Source organism: Anolis sagrei, chromosome 6, assembly GCF_037176765.1.
Source record: "Anolis sagrei isolate rAnoSag1 chromosome 6, rAnoSag1.mat, whole genome shotgun sequence".
NCBI lineage: Eukaryota > Metazoa > Chordata > Lepidosauria > Squamata > Dactyloidae > Anolis > Anolis sagrei.
This window is the reverse complement of record NC_090026.1, coordinates 6934378-6953729: the sequence shown is the minus strand read 5'-3', so window position 1 is coordinate 6953729 and position 19352 is coordinate 6934378. Positions and strand designations below refer to the sequence as shown.

The 19352-nt window shown below is 43.6% G+C and overlaps 1 protein-coding gene across 1 annotated transcript in view; it reads right to left on the bottom strand.

Moving 5' to 3' along the window:
* Positions 1–2260: 2260 nt before the first annotated feature.
* Positions 2261–19352, bottom strand: part of LOC132777572 (hydroperoxide isomerase ALOXE3-like) — a 33155-nt gene continuing 16063 nt past the window's right edge. The window contains exons 4-14 of the mRNA XM_060779931.2: positions 18293–18415; positions 16855–16958; positions 16194–16366; positions 15583–15726; positions 15172–15375; positions 14171–14257; positions 12852–13021; positions 10356–10477; positions 8057–8157; positions 5839–6009; positions 2261–3850 (exon numbers count right to left, since the gene is read on the bottom strand). Of these exons, the coding sequence (XP_060635914.2) occupies positions 3656–3850; positions 5839–6009; positions 8057–8157; positions 10356–10477; positions 12852–13021; positions 14171–14257; positions 15172–15375; positions 15583–15726; positions 16194–16366; positions 16855–16958; positions 18293–18415 (1594 nt within the window). The 3' untranslated portion in view covers positions 2261–3655. The remainder of the gene's footprint in view (positions 3851–5838; positions 6010–8056; positions 8158–10355; positions 10478–12851; positions 13022–14170; positions 14258–15171; positions 15376–15582; positions 15727–16193; positions 16367–16854; positions 16959–18292; positions 18416–19352) is intronic.

Here is a 19352-nt window from a genome sequence, read left to right as displayed (position 1 = left end):
GAAGAAATGGAAATGTTACGTGCAGTGATACAAGTGGACACTTTGGTCAACATTGCTAAAGCAGTATTTCTCCATAACCTGGATACTGACGGTAAACACGTTGAGTACCTCTTCTATTTGCAGAACTCAAACATGACTTGCATTTCTCTTTTGAGTATTACAATTTTATTAGTTTTCTTTCTCTTTTCTTAAAATGTGTACACATTTTCTGGCACCTTCTGTAAATGCTCCCTCTCTTGGGTCAAACTTCCTGTTCCTATGTTTAAGAAGTAGGGCTGGGCGGTTTCGTTTCATTAATTCGTAATTCGTTAATAATTCGTTAATTTTTTCAATTACAAAACGATAACGAACCATTCTGGAGCAATTATTAAAAAAAACAAATTTTCAAAAACGTTTTGTAAATGCTTCGTATTTCGATATTGTATTCGTTTCGTTATTGTTTTGAGGTCGTTTCGTTATTATTTCCGCATGTCTGGGCCAGTTTTATGGTTTAATTAGTGAAAAAAATTATAATATCACACCAACAGTCAACAACAGAGGGAGAGGGAAGCTTCAGAAGGTTTTGGAGGTTTTTTAGCGTATTTCGCGGTCGCGTCGCCATTAACGAATCGATTCGTTATTGTTTCGGAAATCGATTCGTTAATTTTTTACCATTTACGAAATTTCGTAAATATCGAACTTTTTAAAAGGAAAATTTTGTAATTATTTTAAATATCGAAACAAAAAAACCCCCCAAATACAAATCGATTTTAGAAACAAATTTTTCCGTTGTTACCCAGGCCTATTAAGAAGACATTCCTGGGGATAATTTTGGGATCAAAAATGTTTTCCAAGAGGCATAGTTGTTTTCACCTTGTTTTCTGCTTCTCCAGAGACTATGACACAACAGTACCATGGATTCAAATCACAAGAAAAGCAATTCCACCTAAACATTAGGAAAGACATATACATTCTACAGTGGAATATGGTACTTCTTAGGAGTCTGGTGGAATCTCCTCTTCTTAAGGTTTTTAAGCAGAGGCCGGATGGCCATCTATCTGGAAGGCTTTGATTGTATGTTCCTGCATGGCAGAATAGGGTTGGACTGGATGGCCCTTGTCGTCTCTTCCAACTCTCTGATTCTATAATTTTCCAAAAACCCCTTCCAACATCGTTTCTTGAAAGTATGCACACCTCAGTTCAAAATGTGAGTGGTTTTACTATTGCAAGTTATCTCTCAGAGAATTCTCCCACCTTCACAGTACATAGAGTAACAGAACAGAAAACATTGTGGATAAAAATAAGAGAGTCAGGTTGTGGTGATTTAGCTAGGACCGTAGTTAGAGAATCCGTGCCCGGCGAGCGTAAGCTAACCAGAGAGGCCAGGACAGAGAAACAAACTCATTAGGTTGAAAACAAGTCACAGAGGTTTATTATGATTCGGCCAAAAGGATGCAAGTACAAACAATTTGCTTCAAAGAATACAAGCATAAACGTACAGAAAAATGCAGGACATCTTATGCAGTTCTGACAGCCATACAAATCTCCCACTCTCTCCCCGGATTGGCTAAGAAGAGGGCTGGCCAGGATCTGAGACAGGATTGGCTGGGGGTTCTTTTGACATCACTGCCTGCAGGCAAGGATTCTCTGGGTATATGGCAGCTGGGGATTGGTTTGTGCAGGGAGCCAATCTGCTGCAACGTCTGGCACTGTCCATGAGGAAACAATAACACAGATATGCTGATGAGATTTTTTACTTTGAGTTTTTACTTTGCCAGAGCAATTTCTTTCTTTAAAATAGCCTTTCCTTTCCCTTCCTTCAATGACATATCTGTGCCTTGTGTTGCATGGAAAAGCCGGGGGGAAAGGATGGTGATGATGATATATCTCCATGCTGTGCAGTCCTGGGAGTTATAGTTTTCTGAGGTCCATATGCTTCTCTTGGTGCATTTACAGTTTGGAGTGAATGCCCTTGCACCCCACTTTAAATGCCATGTCTCCATGAGATGGTATTGGGAATTGCAGTTTCCCAAGGTCCATGAATTCTCTCCGGGTGCATCTACACTGTGAAATGAATGCAGTTGGAACTTACTTTAAATACCATAGCTCCATACTATACAGTCCTGGGAGTTATAGTTTTCTAAGGTCCACACCCTTCTCTGTGGGGCAGGAGAGAAAGAGAAAGAGAGAGAGAGCACATTGCCGTTTCCCCTCTCTCCCTGCTTCCTTGCTTTCCAAATTAAAGACACATAACAGCTGACATTTCAGAGAGGAGGTTTTTACAACAAAGAACATGGGGAGGGATGGTGGGCGGGACCAAATCTTTATAGTGTGAAGGTAAATAAACTCAAAAGTATGCTGAGTACAACTGAGTAACATGGATACATTTAACAGTGTGATGAAGGTAGAGAAATCATCGGTTTCATTTCCAAACAGAGCTCTACTCTGCCAAACACTTTCCTGATTCTAATGTGATGAAGTGGATAGACAGTTGTGATACAATATTCATATCCATGGAACCAGTATCCGTGGTTACATTTACCCACTTCTAACAAAATATACCACCTCCAAGCATTCTCAAGGTTCTCCGGGATAACCCTATGCTATTTTGGGAGCAAAAATCCTTCATAAGGTCTGGAGAACAAGCCCTATGAGGAGCGGCTTAAGGAGCCGGGCATGTTTAGCCTGAAGAAGAGAAGGCTGAGAGGAGATATGATAGCCATGTATAAATATGTGAGAGGAAGCCACAGGGAGGAGGGAGCAAGCTTGTTTTCTGCTTCCTTGGAGAATAGGACACGGAACAATGGCTTCAAACTACAAGAGAGGAAATTCCATCTGAACACAAGGAAGAACTTCCTGACTGTGAGAGCTGTTCAGCAGTGGAACTCTCTGCCCCGGAGTGTGGTGGAGGCTCCTTCTTTGGAAGCTTTTAAACAGAGGCTGGATGGCCATCTGTCAGGGGTGATTTGAATGCAATATTCCTGCTTCTTGGCAGAATGGGGTTGGACGGGATGGCCCATGAGGTCTCTTCCAACTCTTGGATTCTATGATTCTATGATTCTTTGATTCATTTCAATAGGGTGCACTAGTACTCATATGTCAGGATTATTTAGTTATGCATGTGTGTTTTTCAATGTGTTTCTATGTAATTCAAGATGGATTAAGATGTATTTCAAGATGGATTCTATTCTGCTCTTTTGTGTATTAAACATGCTGGCTGAGGAAGGGAAAATGTAACCTTGACAGAAATGAGATAACGTGTTCTTTGGCTGGGAAGAAGAGGGAGGATCTGGTCTCAGCCAGAAGTCAGATAAGCACATGTTCAGAAACTGTTGTGTTGTGCTTTGTAGTTCCTGATTATAGCTTGCTGTGTGAAGACGTGTCTTATATGTACTTAGTAAAACTTAGTTTCTTTTGCAACTGTAAGACTGCAGAGTCCTGATTTTTGGAGTACTGTGTCTGTTGATCTAGCAAACCTTCTGCTGCGCACCCCAAGCTCTGATATCATATGTTTGCACATTCACATTAATTCCAGGAATGTACCCTGGTGCAAACAGATATTTACCTTTTCAGGACAAATCATGTCAATTAAATGTATACCAAAAAATCACATAAATAAGATACAGAAACCAAGAGACTGGATAAGCAGCTATTGGAGGAGATTTCTCCCTCTGGCTCAGATGGAGACGCTGTTTTCAATATCTGGGGGGTACAGGTACTTGTAGCTGAGAGGGACCCCCATGTTGGCCACAGACTTGTTCCTCTCCTCAATTTCTTTGGAGATCTTCCTTAGTTGTTCTTGGAAGGCAAGAATGAGCCTTTTGGGTTCTTCTTCTGTGAAATGCTCATCCGGGTACTCACCCAGCGGGATCTAATGGAGAACAAAATAGACAATTTGGACAAGCAAAAACAACGTAAGCAGACCCCCAGATCTTGGAAAGCGCAATTCGTACTGCTTGTTAGAGTAATTGGAGAGCAGTTTGTTAAACTTATTCCTGTACTTTTTAAGGCTGGGAATCTATTTATTTTGTTTTAATTTTTAAAAAATTATATTCCTCTCATTTGTTACTCTCAAGCCACTTCAATAGAGCATTGGCTTTGGATTAATGTATCTCTTTTCCTCTGTCTATAGGTCCAAAAACCCCCTCAATGGATTGTCACCTCCTCGTGGTGAGGTGGCTATGATAAGTGTACTCAACATGAAAGGTTTGAAAAGTTTTGTCTTGGAGAGTCTCTCTGGGATCAATGACCACACTTCCCTCCAATGGGAATTCTATGTCTATGCAGATTTCAATCTTGTTGATGGGAAGCTTCCCACCTGAGTGGAAATCATCTATTGGACAGATGGCAAGTTATTGAACCTCAGCAGATTGAAAGCCAAAACCAAGGTCATAACAACATCTGTTATAGAACTCCAATATGCTGATGATAATATAGTCTGTGTGCATTCAGAAGAAGACCTACAAGCCTCCCTAAACACTTTTGCAGAAGCATACAAGAAGCTCGGCCTGTCATTGAACATCAAAGAAAACCAAAGTGCTCTTCCAGCAGCCACCAGCCAACCCTGTTCCAATACCAGAAATAGAGCTTAATAGTGTAACATTAGAAAATGTTGACCCTTTCCGCTACCTTGGCAGCCACCTCTCCACAAACATCAACATTGACACTGAAATATAACACTGCCTGAGCTCTGCGAGTGCAACACTCTTCTGAATGAAGCACAGAGTGTTTGAAGATTGGGACAGCTGTAGGAAGACCAAGGTGCTTGTTTATAAAGCCATTGTCCTCCCACCGCTGTTTTATGCCTGCGAAAAGTGGACTGTCTACAGATGTCACACTCAACTCCTGGAACAATTCCATCAGCATTGTGTCCGAAAAACCCTGCAATTCTCTTGGGAAGAAAGGTGGACAAATGGCAGCATGCTGGAAGAAGCAAAGACCACCAGCGCTGAATTGATGCTACTACACCACCAACTCCATTGGACTGTACCAACCAAACTTGGTACACAAATCTCCCATGAACAACAGAAAATACTGGAAGGGTTTGGTGGGCATTGACCTTGAGTTCTGGAGTTGTAGTTCACCCGCATCCAGAGAGCACTCTGGACTCAAGCAATGATGGATCTGGACCAAACTTGGCACAAATCCTCAATATGCCCAAATGTGAACACTGATGGAGTTTGGGGAAATAGACCTTGACATATGGGAGTTGTAGTTACTGGGATTTATAGTTCACCTACAATTAAAGAACATTCTGTACCCTACCAATGATAGAATTGGGCCAAACTTCCCACACAGAGCCACCATGACCAACAGAAAATACTGTGTTTTCTGATTTTTTTTTCATGTCAGGAGCGACTTAAGAAATTGCAAGTTGCTTCTAGTGTGAGAGAATTGGCCATCTGCAAAGACATTGCCCAGGGGACACCTGGATGTTTTGATATTTTAAAACCTTGTGGGAAACTTCTCTCATGTCCCCGCTTGGGGAGCTGGAGCTGACAGAGAGAGCTCATCCGTGTTTTCCTCATCTGTGTTTTCTGATGATCTTTGGTGACACCCCCCCCCCAGGGCTCCCCACCCCCAGGCTGAGAAACTCTACCTTATGTGGACTTCTCCAATTCATGCCCATCCTGGCATGAAAATGCACACTTAAAACTACTAATTACAAATATCTGTAATGTGCAGTCCATGGTTATGGGGAAATCATCCACTGTCTTCTAATGCATACTTAGATTCTATAAGTTTGAGTTTTCCTTTCATGCTGTCTGGAGGTGGGTGGTGGATTCTGTTGTATTAAAAATAGAGCCATGCTTTCAAAAAGTAACTTTTCCAAGACTTGGATCTTCTCTGGGCACTTACCATGTCTCCTGGAGGGGCGCTGAGTAGCCAAAGGGCACTCAAAATGATGGCTGTGGTGTTGATCTCCGGGATGGTGTCTTTATAGTTCTCCAAGTTCGCCGTGCCTTTGGTGGTTGGAGGAGGTTTCCTCATTGAAGGCGGGAAGTTGGGCATCCAGGCACCAAAATGAAACTGTTTTGTCGAGTAGAAAAATCCAAATATTAGGAACACGACATATAGTTTAGGTTTTTTAAAACAAAAAAATAGCATTCACTATATTGGTTCAAAAAGAACTCTTTTTGCTGGTCTTTTATCCTCTTTAAAGCAATGTTTGACATTGTTTTGAGTTTTTTAAGTAACATATTTCTCTTTGAAGGCTGACCTTTAAATATTCAATTAGATTCATTTTAATTTGCCACCCCAAACTTCGGAAACAAGAAAGTTGTAAACAAAGTGGAAGAGGATAAAGTCTGCGACAAATCTGAAGTTGTCGAAGGCTTTCATAGCCAGAATCACTGGGTTGCTGTGTGGCTTCTATGACCATGTTGCAGTAACATTCTCTCCTGACATTTTGCCTGCATCGGTGACCAGTATCTTCAGAGGTTCTGTTGCTAGTGAGGCAAGTGGGTGTATATATATGTAGAATAATGTCCAGGGTGGGAGAGAGAACCCTTGTCTGTTTCAAGCAAGACAGATGTTGCAATTAGCAAGTTTGATTCGCATTGAGTAGCCTTGAAGCTGCAAAGTCAATCAGTGAGTATGTAGGTACAACTGTACCAGGAGCTCCAATTTTGTTTGCTTTGCATTGAATGTTTGTTGTAGTCCTAAGTTTCAGGGACTCTGCAGATAGGTGGCTTCTTTTGGTTGCAATCATAGGGCAAACCGCCTGTCAATTATAGTTAGGTTCCCTGGTCCCACCCCCTTTTTGGGTTTTGTAGGGAATAGGAGCCATTTTGGGTTCAGTCCACACAGAGAAGCCTTTCATGCAGGGCATAATACCAAGAGCTCCTGTAGAAAGCTTCGTCTTCTACAGCTTGGCCGGGGAGATATACAGCCCACAGCTTGGCCGGGGTTATACAGCCCTACAGTTCCTTTGCTGAAGGACTTCAGTCAGCCATCACGGAAGCCTGAATTCTTTTTCCTCTGGAAGTCTACAAAGCTCTGCTTGGTAAGGGTCACTCGCGGAAGCCAGAAGCAGTTGGTACCGGGTGCAGAGGCTCCACGCCAACAGAGACAAAGACAGACTGCCCAGATAAGAGATTAAGGATTTCCCTATTAGCTAAAATACAGTTATGAAGATAGTGCCTGTTCCCTGTGGGCAAGATTGAGAGAGAGCCAATAGACTGTTAAGAAAGCCTTAAAGTACCTGTTTGTTTTCATTAATAAAGAACTTTGTTGAACCTTTAAGCAATCTAGAGACTCTGTTTTAAGGAAATCCAAAGGCCTTTAATCTGAGGCAGCCCCAGCATCCCGTTGGGCACACAGAATTTATGTCCCGTCTACAGTCTTATGCACAGGCCCAGCGTGCGACAGCACAGTGAGGGTGTTTGCATAGAGGTAGCTTGGCTATTATTGCCTGGAGGCATCCTTTATTCGGGAGCTGTTAACTGGCACTTGATTGTTTGCTATCTGGAGTTCCTCTGTTTCTGAGTGGCGTTCTTTATTTACTGCCTCGATTCTGGTGTTTTTTAATACTGGTAACCAGATTTTGTTCATTTTCATGGTTTTCTCCTTTCTGTCAAAATTGACCACCTGCTTCTTGTGGATTTCAATGGCTTCTCTGTGTAGTCTGACATGGTGGTTGTGAGAGTGGTCCAGCATTTCTGTGTTCTCAAATAATATTCTGTGTCCAGGTTGGTTCATCAGGTGCTCTGCTATAGCTGACTTCTCTGGTTGACTTAGTCTGCAGTGCCTCAAAGAATAGCTTTAGTTGGCCACCCCTTTAATGCGCTCTGTTTACATCAAATGTTTAAACTGATTTGAACAACCATTTTTCTTCCTTTGAGATACCAGATCTCCCCATTTCCTCCAGCCAGTGTTCTGGGGGATTTGGGCAGCTGCGCCCCAAAAACAGAAAGAATAATCGGAGATTTGGGAATGGTTTCTAGAAACCTGTCAGCATCTTCTCCATATTCAATGTCCCAGGATGCTCACAAGTTACTGGAAAACATCCCAGGCACTGTTTTAGCAAACAATGTGCATTAAGAGTTCTTTGGAATAAGGACATCTTTCCTCCTACCTGTCCACTGTTGACGGCTGCATGCTGAGCTGAACAGGTATAAACCACCATCGTCAGGAACTTTTTCAGCTCTTCCACAGAAGAGAAGGAGGAAGGGATGCCTGAAAAAGGAAGAGAAAGTGGGAATTTGTGGCAGACGTCAAGCGGAGAGACATCTATAAAGGATTTGTTGATTCAGGACCTAAGTACACTTTGTTTTGTCTTATATCTGTAAATGGTCAGTATCTGTTGCTTTAGTCCAGTGTTTCTCAACCTGGAGGTTGGGACCTCTTGGGGGGGGGGGGGTCGGGGGGGGGGGGTCAGAGGGGTCGCCAAAGACTATCAGAAAACACAATATTTTCTGTTTGTCATGGGGGTTCTGTGTGGGAAGTTTGGCCCAATTCTATCATTGGTGGGATTCAAAATGCTCTTTGATTGTAGGTGAACTATAAATCCCAGCAACTACAACTCCCAAATGTCAAGGTCTATTTCCCCCAAATTCAACCAGTGTTCACATTTAGGCATATTGAGTATCCGTGCCAAGTTTGGGTCCAGTGAATACATCATGAATACCAGATATTTGCATTACAATCCATAACAGTAGCTACATTACAGTTATGAAGTAGCAACAAAAGTAATGTTATGGTTGGGGGTCACCACAACATGAGGAACTGTATTAAGGTGTCGTGGCATTAGGAAGGTTGAGAACTACTGCATTAGTCAAATTTGATACCTATCCCATTCCCCATGTGTCTAGTCCTCAATTCATAACCAGTTTTGCACAGTGAAGGTTCTCTTAATGCCTCTGACTGTGAGAGCCGTTCAGCAGTGGAACTCTCTGCCCCAGAGTGTGGTGGAGGCTCCTTCTTTGGAAGCTTTTAAACAGGGGCTGGATGGCCATCTGTCAGGGGTGCTTTGAATGCAATATTCCTGCTTCTTGGCAGGAGGTTGGACTGGATGGCCCATGAGGTCTCTTCCAACTCTGATTCTATGATTCTATGATTCTCCACCATCTGGTCTTCCAAGAGCCAACCTGCAATTGTGCATCCGTTCCTCCATGGCCCATCATCCCCACTTCCACATCATCAGCAATGACTATGCTCATACAGATCCCATTTCCACGGGGCTTAGACTTAAATGAACAATATGAATGTGCTTGGTGAGTTTTGCATCTCTTTTAATAAAGGATTCAATTGTTTTAATAATATGAATACTATAGTTTAATTCCATATAGATATTAATTTTGCTTTCAGTGCCATTCATGTTCATAACATTGTATTGCAGCTTAAGATGCCATATTTATATCATAGAATCAAAGAGTTGGAAGAGACCTCATGGGCCATCCAGTCCAACCCCATTCTGCCAATAAGCAGGAATATTGCATTCAAATCACCCCTGACAGATGCCCATCCAGCCTCTGTTTAAAAGCTTCCAAAAGAAGGAGCCTCCACCACACTCCGGGGCAGAGAGTTCCACTGCTGAATGGCTCTCACAGTCAGGAAGTTCTTCCTCGTGTTCAGATGGAATACCTTGTAGTTTTAAGCCATTGTTTCGCGTCCTAGTCTCCAGGGAAGCAGAAAACAAGCTTGCTCCCTCTTCCCTGTGGCTTCCTCTCACATATTTATACATGGCTATCATATCTCCTCTCAGCCTTCTCTTCTTCAGGCTAAACATGCCCAGCTCCTTAAGCCGCTCCTCATAGGGCTTGTTCTCCAGACCCTTGATCATTTTAGTCACCCTCCTCTGGACACATTCCAGCTTGTCAATATCTCTCTTAAATTGTGGTGCCCAGAATTGGACACAATATTCCAGGTGTGGTCTAACCAAAGTGGAATAGAGGGGTAGCATTACTTCCCTAGATCTAGACACTATGCTCCTCTTGATGCAAGCCAAAATCCCATTGGCATTTTTTGCCACCACATCACATTGTTGGCTCATGTTTAACTTGTTGTCCACGAGGACTCCAAGATCTTTTTCACACGTACTGCTCTCGAGCCAGGCATTGTCCCCCATTGTGTATCTTTGCATTTCGTTTTCCTGCCAAAGTGGAGTATCTTGCATTTGTCATTGCTGAACTTCATTTTGTTAGTTTTGGCCAATCATCTCTCTAATCTGTCAAGATAGTTATGAATTCTGCTCCTGTCCTCTGGAGTATTGGCTATCCCTCCCAATTTGGTGTCATCTGCAAACTTGGATATCATGGATATCATGGATTATAAGTATAACAACAGAAACAACAAAAACAACAAGCTGGCTTGCTTATTAATCACAATGTTGAGTCTGCATTCTTCTCATTGCTATAGGAAGTTGGCAGCCCTACCAGAAGTCTCCTGAGACATAAAGGCTTTCTCAAAGACCTCCTCCATCCACTTCTTCAGCTCAGAATCTTCCTGCACAGAGCGATCATTTGGATAATACAAATCGATTATTCTAGAGACAAAGCTAAAAGAAGAGGAGACAAAAGAGAAGGACAGTCAGGATGGAGTCCACCAGCATTCCTTGGTCTCTCTCATGGTTGGAATGCCAGGAAGATGCATTTGGTCCAGACTTTTAAATGAGCAAACCACATCTATGTCTCTGGGACCAATATGGAGACCAGAGCCAGACCTTGAGATGGTTCCCCATTTTGCACTACAGCCTCCAGCATCTCCAAACAAATGCAGGTAAGATGGAACAACTTAACCTGGGTGGATATGTAGATAGCTTGGGGGTTTCCTTTTCTGACTACAAGTCTCAGTTCCCCCAGCCAGCCTCTTCAAGGCCAAACCATCATTTTTGCATTTCCTGGCCTAATGCGAGCATGATCTGAACCATGACCTGAAAAAGTTCCTTTTTCGATTGTTGTTGTTGTTCATTCATTCAGTCGTCTCCAACTCTTTGTGACCTCATGAACCAGCCCACGCCAGAGCTCCCTGTCGGCCGTCACCACCCCCAACTCCTTCAAGGTCAGTCCAGTCACTTCAAGGATGCCGTCCATCCATCTTGCCCTTGGTCGGCCCCTCTTCCTTTTGCCTTCCACTTTCCCCAGCATAATTGTCTTCTCTAGGCTTTGCTGTCTCCTCATGATGTGGCCAAAGGACTTCAACTTTGTCTCTAGTCTCTAGTATCCTTCCCTCCAATGAGCAGTCGGACTTTATTTCCTGGAGGATGGACTGGTTGGATCTTCTCGCAGTCCAAGGCACTCTCAGAACTTTCCTCCAACACCACAGCTCAAAAGCATCGATCTTCCTTCGCTCAGCCTTCCCTAAGGTCCAGCTCTCACATCCGTAGGTGACTACAGGGAATACCATGGCTTGGACTAGGCAATGGATCTTTGTTGCCAGTCTGATGTCTCTACTCTTTACTATTTTATCGAGACTGGACATTGCTCTCCTCCCAAGAAGGAAGCGTCTTCTGATTTCCTGGCCACAGTCTGCATCTGCAGTCATCTTTGCACCTAGAAATACAAAGTCTGTCACGCCCTCCACATTTTTTCCCTCTATTTTCCAGTTGTCAATCATTCTTGTTGCCATAATCTTGGTTTTTTTTATGTTTAGCTGCAACCCAGCTTTTGCGCTTTCTTCTTTCACCTTGATTAGAAGGCTCCTCAGCTCCTCCTCGCTTTCGGCCATCAGAGTGGTGTCATCTGCATATCTCAGGTTGTTAATGTTTCTTCCAGCAATATTACCCCAGCCTTGCATTCATCAAGCCCCGCACATGACATGATGTGTTCTTCATACAGGTTGAATAGGTTGGGGAAGAGTATACAACCCTGCCGTACGCCTTTCCCAATCTTGAACCAGTCCGTTGTTCCAGGGTCAGTTCTTACTGTTGCTACTTGGTCCTTGTACAGATTCCTCAGGAGAGAGACAAGGGGGCTTGGTATGCCCAGACCACCAAGAACTTCCTTTTTCGATTACAACTCCCAATATTCTGCAGCCAATACAGGCAAGACCAAACAAGTTATCCAATGTGATTGGTCATGAGATACTGGCAATTGTTGCCCAAAATGAAGGTACTTTTCCAAGTTCTACAAGATTTTGTTAGTATATGGTTTTTATATACTAGGTCACAGGTTCGAACCCAGGGAGCGGGGTGAGCTTCCGTGGTCAGCCCCAGCTTCTGCCAACCTAGCATTTCGAAAATATGCAAATGTGAGTAGCTCAATAGGTACCGTTCCGGCAGGAAGGTAATGGTGCTCCATGCAGTCATGACTTTGAAGGTGTCTACAGACAGCGCTGAGTCTTTGGCTTAGAAATGGAGATGAGCACCAACCCCCAGAGTTGGACATGACTGGACTTGATGTCAGGAGAAAACCTTTACCATTACTATGGTTTTTATATAGAATAAAATATTGCTTGTAGTTTAAACTGTGTAATGTAATAATGCAAGAGTTAATGCATAGAGTTGTGATGTATTGCCAGAGCATAATTTAAGGCAGCTCCTGTGGAAGCTGGATGCTAAAGAACTGATAAAATTGGAATATTGCTTCTTCCAGTGTGTGCAGATGTGAACGGAGGTGAGTTATTGTGCTCTTCTGTAAATAGTGTATATCGGAATAAAGTTAAGTACCGCTCCAGCTTTGTCTGCTGAATTATTACCTTTCCACCTTTGAGCAGATGCTTGAGAAGTCAAGAATTATTGAGATAAGAGAGGCTATTTATCTCAATAAATCAACAGATTTCACTACCATTCAATATCAGATCCAGCAACATGACCAGATGGGGCTACAAGACCCCTTAGGTTCAACACACTTGGAAGCGCTGAGTTCCAATTGTGGGAGAAACCAGGATACAAATAAATAGTATAAGCGGCATCACAATTGCCCCTGCCTGACCTCTCCACAGCTGCCCAGATCTTCAGGCCGTCCTCCTTGTAGTAGTAATGGGGCAACGAGGACACCCCGCGAGCCTCCAGATCCTCCGGAAGGCAGAGCGAAGAGAAGGTCAAGGCTCTGGTTCCTTTTTGCAGCACTTTCACCAGTCCCTCATGAGTGACACCAGTTGCCTAGAAAGGGGTGGTGGAGGAAGAAAGCATCAGAGCGTGAGTCCAGTGTTGCCCTTTGCAGATGAAAGTTTGCATTTTTCAAATGCAGCATTTGTTTATCTTGAACTACCGGTTTGCAAATTCTGTTTGATTTCGTTTTCTTAATCAAAACGATGAATTGAAATGGGCGCAATCAATAGCAGCTCTTTGGAGATCTCAGATCAGAACTACACACATGAATTTGACAGTCTGTTTCTTCTCAGGAATCCTCTATTTCAGGGAAGCAGGCTAGAGTTCTCTATCAAAGAACTGTTTTGTCCTTCACCAAACTACAAATGGCAGGTAGAGGCTGGATTTGATAGAGAGAGGGATGGATTTGACAGAGGATTTGGATTTTGCAGAGCTATGATTAGGACCATAAGGAAAGCTGGGCAAAGGAAGATAAACACTTTTGAACTTTGATGTTGGAGGAAAATTCTGAGAGTGCCTTGGATCGCAAGAAGATCCAACCAGTCCATCCTCCAGGAAATAATGCCCGGCTGCTCACTGGAGGTAAGGATATTAGAGGCACAGATGAAGTACTTTGGCCACATCATGAGAAGACAGGAAAGCTTAGAGAAGAGAATTATGCTGGGGAAAATGGAAGAAAAAAGGAAGAGGGGGCGACCAAGGGCAAGATGGATGGGACAGCTCACAGGGAGCTCTGGTGTGGTTTGGTCCATGAGGTCACGAAGAGTCAGAAGCGACTGAACGAGTAAACAACAACAAATGGTTAGGAGCATAGGAGAAGAGTTTGTGGACTAAAGGAACTAGGATTGATTGAGAGTATTAATTACAAGTGTCTCAGCAAACTTCCACTTGTTTGTGTCCACTTGTTTATCTCAGAGTGGCCATTATAACTTTAGTGGAGGCTGCTCACATTAACCACCTGTAATCTACCACACCAACATAGGCTCAAGTCCACTTGAGGTCCAAGTTCCCAATCCAGGAAAGATTAAGTAGGAAACAAATTACCAAATTCCAAGGGTTGAAACTGTGTGACCATCCTGGAAAGGGATCTGTCCCAGCAGGATTCCACAGGATTGTACCATTGCAGTTAAAGTGGTATCACATGCTAAAATTTTAAAGTGTTGGTGGACTGGATGAAGGAGAAAATGTAGAAACATTTACCTTATCGAAGACACCCCCCTTTGAAATGAGACGTTCCCGGGCCAACGCATTGATGTGAAGGGTATAACGTGTGTGAGGAATCAGGAGCTGTGGAAGCAGAAAGTAAGACATGCTTTAATTCCCCTGTTTCCATCTACTGGAGGCTTATGTCTGGTTTGACCAAAATCTGCCTCAAAAATCCAACAGGAAGTCTTACAAAACATAGAATTTCTGAAAATACTTGTGCAGTGGACCCTTTGTATTCATGGGGGACTGGTTCCAGGCTTGATATTTATTGATTCCTATTTTGAATGATTTCAGAGTTAGCATACTGTTGTGACCTGAGAGTTGAACTAGGACTCTGGGGGCTCGTACAGACATAACCTTTATCCCAGGAGCTCCCGCAGAAAACATGAGGGTTGCCATACGGCATTCCCTGTAAACGCGAAAGCAATCACTACAAACAGCAAAAAGCGTGAGATATTCAGGTGCGGGAATATCCTGGTTCTGAGCCTGAAATGTGCATCTTCGAATGCCTGTCTGTCCCTGCACGGGATTTTTAATCTGGGTTTCTTCCCGGGTTTCAAATGTCTGTTCCTGATTGGTCAGTTCCGGTCAGATGTCCTATGGCTGCCATCTTGGGGGCTGCAAAATCCCGGGACAAAGCAGGAAGTGTAGACCATGTGATTTTCCTGCTTCTTGGCAGGGGTTTGGACTGGATAGCTCAAGAGATCTCTTCCAACTCAATGATTCTATAATTCTATGACTATGACTACGGAGTCAAACATCCCGGGGTCAACAGTTCTGTGTGCAGACCTGTTCGTTGGTCCCGGACCTTTATGCCACTTATTAAAAGGTGCAATTTGGTGCTGTGTGAAACCACCCTAGGAAACCAGAATTCAAATTCCCAATTAGATGGCCATAGTTGACCACTTTCAACATTCCCTACTCCCAACAGATTTTGACCTAGAAGTCACCAGAAAGTAGATGTTAGCATTAAAAGATTGAATGTTCAGCTTCACCTTGTAGAGCGGGTGACACATGGGCAACTGGCGGATGGTGGCCATGGTGAACACCTCAGCCAACAGGTGTGTCTGGAGCAGATGTGTGATACCCTGATGGGCATAGAAGTCGGCATTGCGCACCCAGGTTTTGGCCAGGATCCAATCCCATTCCGAGTCACTCGGCAGGAAGATGGGCGACTCCGGACCTGGGGTCTGACTAAGCTATACAAGTAGAAGGAGAAGGTGGTATTACATGGGGCCTAGGCTTCTTGGCATGCTAAAACAGGATGAACTGAGACAGATAAAACCAGAATCTGCCACTCAGCATAAAAAGTGGCTATAACATTGGAGGAATTCTAAGTTCAATGGTGGAACTGCAGACGTAGGGACTCTATGTTTCCTGGGTTTCCCACCTGGAAAATGTAGTACCTGAATGGCCAAGGGCATGAGATACTTCTGCTCAGAGAGGTGTAGCAGGCACAAAGGGGAAGCGATGTACTGCTGGCGTCCATTATTTAGCCCAGCCGGGACCCCATCCAAGAGCTGGTAGTCAACAATGAAGATATTGCCTTTCTGTATGAAGAAGAAAGACACAAATTCTGAACAAAGGAGGAAGCAACAAGTTTGATAGTAGTTGATAAGTCTAGTGGCCACCTTCCCTTATCTGAAGAGATTTCTAGAAGTTATATTTTTTGGACTAACACCCCCTAAAATCCTCAAATAGCATGACATTTTCCAGATGAGATTTGCAACATGTGCGACCAAGCAAAGTGTGGTCAAGGGAGCAAATACTATTAAAGGAGAAACTAGGAGAGCTCACTTCCAGTGAGTGAAAGGAACCAGAGGACAAAGATAAAAGGTGGAAATAAAGGAGAGAGAGCAGAGGGTTAATGGGACAGTCCCTGCCAAACTGGCACAGTTGGAGAGTATGACATGGAGACTAGGTGGATTCCAGAGTCTACATTATAACTTCCTCACATACTGGTTGTTCTCAGAAATGACGGTCTTCCAGGCCATGTAATGCCTGTTTCCCTTTATACCTCCAGCTCTTTCTCCAGCGTAGTATCATCTCCAAGGGACTTGGCCACCATCTCCTGGGTCACAGGGAAATTCGGAGGGATCTCAGTGCATCTCCGGATCATTCTTGGGTTCAGTCCATTCAGGAACTGGTACCCAAAGAAGGCATCTTCTTTCCAGTGCTCAGTGACGTATTCTAGAATGGGGGACAAGGATTAATCCCAACTAAAATAGAGCCACTGAATGGTGATTCAACTTGTGAATAATTCCTGAGAATGCAATGTGCCTGGGGACTAACAAAAGATTTAGGTCTCAGTGATTGGTGACCAAATACTACATCACTTTTTCAAGAACCGAAGAAGGAACCCAGAATAGTTTACTTTAGTGGAGTGGCACCAAAGAATTTTGAGTTGCTGCCTGTCATTAAACCAAAATGAAACTGTAGACTTGGATTTGAGAGAGCATCTCCCAGGTATCTGATTTTACTATGGGAGTTAAAGTTGAGTCCAACAGGATGTTGCTTCCAGTGAATTTCTTCTTTTGCTCAAAGATGCCGTCTGGTGGGGAAACAGGACACAAGGTCTTCTCAGTGGCAGCTGAAGTTGCCTGCTGAGATATTCTGCCAGATGTCATCCCAAAAAGTATAATCGCTAAGCACTGGATTTTAGCAGGACTTCATCTTACCTGATATATCTGACTTGTTGAACCAGAAAACCTTCTTGATGTCCTCCAGGTCCTTCCAGGATTCTTGGCTATCGGAAAAGCCTCTCAGCTTCATCTCTATCTTCCTAAGGATTGTAGAAAAGGACAACATCGTTGAATCAGCCAGATATGACTGTGAATGTTTGGGGCGCATGGGGCATGCGCATAGGGAACCACTGACCACATAGGGAAGCTGATGAGGAAACACAACATACAGACTATCTACAGACCCACCAAGAAAATCCAACAAATGCTTCGCTCAGCAAAGGACAAGAGGGACCCTCTCACGTCTACCGTGTACCATGCAGCTGTGGACTAGTCTACATAGGGATCACCAAATGCAGTGCCCAAACACGAGTCAAGAATATGAAAGGCACTGCAGACTACTTCAACCAGAGAAATCAGCCATAGCAGAGCACCTGATGAACCAACGTGGACACAACATTTTATTTGAGAACACAGAAATACTGGATCACTCTCACAACCATCATGTCAGACTACACAGAGAAGCCATTGAAATACACAAGCATGTGGACAATTTCAAAAAACTCTAAAATTACAACAGCACAACAACAGAGAAGAAACAAACAAGGACATCTGATCACCTCTCAACAAAAGTTTGCCCCAGGCTCTGTCAGACCATTATACGCTAATCAAGGTGGTCAGTTGAAACATTCACACCTAGCTCCAGCGGAGAAGAGTCTTTTGTCTCACCCTGGTCATTCCACAGATATATGAACCCACTTTCCTAGTTCCAACAGACCTCACTACCTCTGAGGATGCTTGCCATAGATGCAGGCGAAATGTCAGGAGAGAATGCCTCTAGACCCTGGCCATATAGCCCGAAAAAACCTACAACAACCCAGTGATTCTGGCCATGAAAGCCTTCGACAATACATTTTCTGATGGTCTTTGGTGACCCCCCTGAAATCCCCTTGTGACCTCCCCAGGGGTCCCGACCACCAGGTTGAGAAACGCTGCTCTAGGTCTTCCATTGTGGTTCTATGTTCAACATCTAGAAGCTAACCATAGAATTTCCCTGGAGGCCCTAAAGATTCCTAGAGAACTATTTCCAGTGAAGGCTGACCATGGAGTTGCCCTGGAGGATCTGGGAATTCCTAGATAAGTGTTTCATCTAATCAAAAATTAAATAGCAGAGTTTTTTTATTCAATTCTTCCCCATTTTTATGGAGTTTTTTATTCCTCCTCACATTTTCATAGAGCCCTGAGTTTGTGACCCCAGTGAAAGTGGAAGTCCTACTACGTATGTTGCCGCTTCTAGAGAGACATACCCTTATTACCCCTGCAATGCAGTGATTTCCAGACCAATGTGATGATTCCTAGTTATAATAGTTACTACAGTATATAAATAGGATAATCCTCCTCAAACACTCCCTCGTCACCTTCCCATGCAACTTACTTGCTTTTAGAGCGTTCAGCAAAAAGGACAGCTTTGGTGGCGGAAAATTTAACATCACTTTCTAGCTCCTCCATGGATGAGGCGTTCAGACAGTAGGGGACACCCTCAGCGAAGATCTTCCACCTGTATGGAGAGAAAGGAATCAAAATCATCTGGATCTGGAATATCTCCTGGACTGGGGGATTCCGGTTGTTGAGGTCCCCAAAAGGTCCTGTTCCAAGCTCAGGAGTTCTGAAGACCCATTGCTGTTTTTCTCTGAAGGCTTTGCTTTTCCCGTCAGGGAGAGGAAAAATGTGACACCCCAAAATGTTGTTGGGGATTCAGAGTTCTTGTGTGATCAGTAAGGAAAGGGTAGCACCGGGATTGTGGCGCAGCTGGCTGAGTGTCAGCTGCATTAAGATCACTCTGACCAAAAGGTCATGAGTTTGAAGCCAGCCCGGGCTGGAGTGGGTGTCCAGCCATTGTGTAGCTCGTTGTCGACCTTTGCAACCCGAAAGACAGTTGCATCTGTCAAGTAGGAAAATAAGGCACCACCTTGTGTGGGAGGCTAAATTTAACTAATTTATGAGGCCATAAAGAAAAAAGACTCCGGGGAATGCGGAAGAACTTCATCGGTGTCGTTGATGGACGATGAAAAGCAGCAGCTCCCCTGGCGGCCAGAAAAAAAAGTTAAATAGCCTTTGTCTGTTAAATGTTGTTTGTCAAACTGGCATTGAATGTTTGCCATATATGTGTTTACTGTAATCCGCCCTGAGTCCCCTGCGGGGTGAGAAGGGCGGAATATAAGAACTGTAAATAATAATAGTTAATACATGTGTGCTGTCACGCGCTGGGCTTATAGCAGTTGGCTTTTGAACAGGATGTGCTCTTTGTGTCCAGCGGAAAGCCGGGGTGCCTCGACTGAGAGGCCCTAAGGATTTTCCTATACAGAGTCTTTAGAAGCTTGAAAGGTTTAACAGAGTCCTTTATTATTGCTTAAGTCTACAATAAACAATCAAATACTTCTTAGATCTTCAACAAATTAAACAAATGCTTCAAGGCTTTGAATCAATTGGTGGGC